A 4139-nucleotide genomic window follows, 5' to 3' on the forward strand; every position below is an offset into this window, starting at 1 on the left:
TAAATATTTCTTATTCGCTATGCGTTTTGGTCATTCTACATTTTGTAGTTGATCATGAATAGCACAGTTTAAATTTTTTAACTGAACTTGTGGGGTATCGGTAACTATAGTTTTATAAGATTGCTTTGTGCTCTTTCCGGTGGAGTATGTGATCAGTTACTGAGCAAGTCAGAAGATTTAGAAGATAACCTTTTCTAAAACCTATTAAGCAATGCTAATAGAGTATAGATCATCTAGCTCACTTTATTATTGCTTCTGAAATATATTGAGACAGTGAAATCTGTATTTTGGCCATAAATCTATATAGCAGATCTGGAAGTTTATAATTAATGAAACCATAATCAAGAAAGATTTTTGGTTTCTCACAATCGAACTGTCTTATATTTAGCTTATGAGTCACCCTAATAGAAAGTTGGGAACATTTTTTGGCCGGGGAGAACCAAATTAGAAAAGATAAATCCAAACTTTTCATGTTGCGTATTGACCTACAATTCAAACGACCTGGTACATATCATGTCTATCCAACAACTTCCCTTTCCATAATTTGTTACATTCACCTAAAAATTGTCCTCCTATATTTTACATTAATATAATGCTTGTAAAAGCATAATCCAACAAGAAAACTATTGTTGGAAATTCTGTTTTTCAACTGCAAATAAATGCACATAAGTGCAAGTGATATTTTATTATTCTGTTTTAATTGTTGATTTAATATTTCTAGATAACTGTTCATAAAATTAGTTAAAGAGTTTGTTACTGCAAGTACTATAAATGTAATTGTCAGCAAAGATAATAAAATATCTTCCTTTGAATTATTATAAAAAACCAACAATTGGTATCAGAGCAATCTTCTCGAGGGATCCGAGGTTAGTAGAGTGCATCAATGGAAGGAGGTTTCAATTTTTCAGCAATGGCACAACCTGTCTTTGATGGAGACAATTATCAAATGTGGGTTGTTCGTATGGAGACCTACCTAGAAGCATTGAATTTATGGGAAGCTGTAGAAGAAGAAATTCAGTCCCTTCCAGAAAACCCTACTGTGGCACAAATAAAATCACAGAAGGAAAAGAAGATGAAAAGATCAAAGACAAAAGCATGTCTATTTGCAGTTGTATCTCCTATGGTATTCACAAGGATAATGTCCTTGAAGTCAGCAAAAGAAATCTGGGATTACCTCAAGGCAGAATATGAAGGTGATGAGAGGATTCGTGGAATGCAAGTGCTAAATCTAATCAAGGAGTTTGAACTGCAGAGAATGGAGGAGTCAGAATCCGTAAAAGAGTACTCTGACAGACTTCTAAGCATTGCCAACAAAGTGAGGTTGCTTGGATCTGTGTTAAAAGATTCAATAATTGTGAAAAAACTGCTTGTAATGGTTCCAGAGAGGTTTGAAGTCACCATAACAACCCTAGAGAACACAAAGGACCTATAAAAAGTTTCTCTTGCAGAGCTCTTAAATTCTTTACAAGCACAAGAACAAAGAAGAGCCATGAGACAAGATGGAACAATAGAAGGAGCCTTAACAGCCAAACATGAAGGTGGCTGGAGAAACAAAGGTAGCCAGATCAAGCAGAACCATCAAGAAAATGGAGAAGTTGCTGCACACAATAACAACAAAAGGAGAAATTACCCTCCTTGTAAGCATTGCAACAAGTTAGGTCATCCACCGTTTAATGCTGGAGAAGACCTGATGCTAAGTGCAACAAGTGCAATCAACTTGGGCATGAAGCTGTCATTTGTAGAAACCAAAGTGAGCAACAAGAGGTAAACCAAAGTGAGCAACAAGATGTAAATGCTCAATTTGCAAATGAGGAGGAGGATGTACTTTTCGTTGCAACTGGTTTCTCCAACAATATTTCAAGTGCATCTTGGCTAATTGACAGTGGATGCACAAATCACATGACTTATGACAAAATACTTTTTAAGGAGTTAAAGCCTTCACAAATCACAAAGGTCAAGATAGGCCATGGGGGTCACATTTCAGTAAATGGAATAGGAACCATTGTTGTAGCAACACATTCAGGTACTAAAACTATTACTGATGTGTTATATGTACCTAACATAGACCAAAATTTATTGAGTGTTGGCTAGCTACTCGATAAAGGCTTCAAGGTGTTGTTTGAAGATAACCACTGTTTGATCAAGGATGCTACATAACAAGATTTGTTCAAGGTACAAATGAGAGGCAAAAGTTTCTCATTAGATCTATTTCAGGAGGAGCTGACTAGTCAAAGGCTTCTCAAGATGCAAAAATCTGAAATGGAAGATGATCCACCAATTAAAGGCAATCGATTACTCTCTGACATATATCATAGATGTAACGTTGCAATATGTGAACAACATGTGGATCACAAAGAACCTGTTGATCACAAAGAAGTTATCAATAACCCAAGGCGGAAAAGACAATGGAGGAAGAGGTGTATATGATTGCGAAGAACAAAACTCGGGAGCTTGTTAACATACCTCGAAATAGAAAGGTACATCAAATGGATGTCAAATCAACATTCATAAATGGATTTTTTGAAGGGGGAAATTTCTGTTGTGCAACCTAAAGGTCTCATTGTGGAAGGAAAAGAAGACAAATGTTATTAGATCAGCTTAGGCTTTGACAATAGTCTTTTAGAATCTGCACCTTATGTCAAATCAAAAGGTGTTGAATGGAGATTAAGCAGAGCGATGATGAAAAAAAATAAAAATTGCAGATTTGTTTACCAAGCCACTTCCAACCAACAAGTTTGAGTTCTCAAGACAGAAGATTGGAATTTGCAGTTCAAAAAATCAAAGAGGAGTGTTGGAAATTCTGTTTTTCAACTGCAAATAAATGCACATAAGTGAAAATGATATTTTATTATTCTGTTTTAATTGTGTTTTAATTGTTGATTTAATATATTTTTATATAACTGCTCATAAAATTAGTTAAAGAGTTTGTTACTACAAGTACTACAAATGTAATTGTCAACCAAGATAATAAAATATCTTCCTTTGAATTATTCTAAAAAACCAACAACTATGTCTATTATTTTCAAAATTTTAATTTCTTTCGCTCTTTCAGCATGTTACCCACTTAAAATTTATTTGTTCCCTAAAGAAACAAAAGACTTAATGTCTCTGGATATGCGAACTACCTTAAATCTATGTGTGCATTTGCTTCTTTTTTTTGTAACAAAGAATTCAGCAATTGGAAAGGCTCAGGATTGTCTTCTCTTTCATTTTGTTTATGTAATTCCGGATTTATGTATTGTACTTTATTTAAGTACAAAATTAGAATAGGTTGACTTGTTTAGTTGCAATTCTGAACATAATACCGTAATTTAAAGTAGGGGAGTCTGAGGGAAGTAATGATGAGATGATTGATGAAGCAAATCCCTGCAATATTGAACATTTGGATGACAAAGCCTTGTTTGTTATATTCGTTGATAATGATGTTCCAGGACATTGATGGTTTATATTGATGAAGGTGGTAACTGGAAGGCAAGGCACGAGTGAGCTTGGTCGTTGATGGGGGCACAAACATGGTCCTTTCTGCTCGTGTCATCGGGACTGAACCAATAGTTTCAAATATCACATGAAAAAAGAAAAGTTTTGTTACCACTATAATCGGTTATGCGAAACTATTTGAATATAATAAGACTAGTGCAATTTTACCGTTAATATGTTAACCAATTTTCGTTGTCCTATAATCCACCAAGACAAGTCGACTGAGGTTTAGTTACTTTACATCGATTATTTTGACTTGAACTAAATTACTTTTTAGCAACTTCGAGTAGTATTTGGATAATTGTGAAACTGATTCTGGAGGCTGAATAATTTTGAAAAAGGTGATTAAAGTTCGTATAATTTGTAAAACGAAATATCGGACGAAAGATATTGTTGACAAGATGAAAAGCATGGCATCGGATATCAGAAGCAATTAAAGAAGGGTGCCAAAAGCATGGTGTCAGCACCATTCACCTAAAGTAATAAGAATCATATAACTTTAAACGAAGGTGGAAAGCATACAACTCCAATAGCATCTTTACGTGACTTTTTATGCTTTCTTTTGGCAATGCCCCGTGTCTTTTAGTAACTGCAGAGAAAATAAATAATTTGTAAGCCAGAACAAATCTCGAGTAGTTAAAAGCAACACTCACGTAGGGATG

The 4139-nt window shown here is 34.6% G+C and overlaps 1 protein-coding gene across 1 annotated transcript; it reads left to right on the forward strand.

The window, feature by feature from the left end:
* Positions 1 to 910: 910 nt before the first annotated feature.
* LOC137819199 (uncharacterized) lies at positions 911 to 3439 on the forward strand. Its single transcript, XM_068622973.1, has 3 exons — positions 911 to 1386; positions 1743 to 2023; positions 3321 to 3439. Exons 1-3 carry the CDS (start codon positions 911 to 913, stop codon positions 3437 to 3439), a joined length of 876 nt encoding a protein of 291 aa, XP_068479074.1.
* Positions 3440 to 4139: the final 700 nt, after the last annotated feature.

Source organism: Phaseolus vulgaris, chromosome 10 (assembly GCF_000499845.2).
Source record: "Phaseolus vulgaris cultivar G19833 chromosome 10, P. vulgaris v2.0, whole genome shotgun sequence".
Lineage (NCBI taxonomy): Eukaryota > Viridiplantae > Streptophyta > Magnoliopsida > Fabales > Fabaceae > Phaseolus > Phaseolus vulgaris.

What these genes read in the sequence shown, in the direction of transcription:
- LOC137819199 (XM_068622973.1), top strand. Translation starts at nt 911, where the DNA reads ATGGCACAACCTGTCTTTGATGGAGACAATTATCAAATGTGGGTTGTT. An exon ending in CTTGTAATGGTTCCAGAGAG is followed by an intron (nt 1,387 to 1,742) that starts GTTTGAAGTCAC and finishes TGTCATTTGTAG; the next exon opens with AAACCAAAGTGAGCAACAAG. An exon ending in TGTTGTAGCAACACATTCAG is followed by an intron (nt 2,024 to 3,320) that starts GTACTAAAACTA and finishes AATTTAAAGTAG; the next exon opens with GGGAGTCTGAGGGAAGTAAT.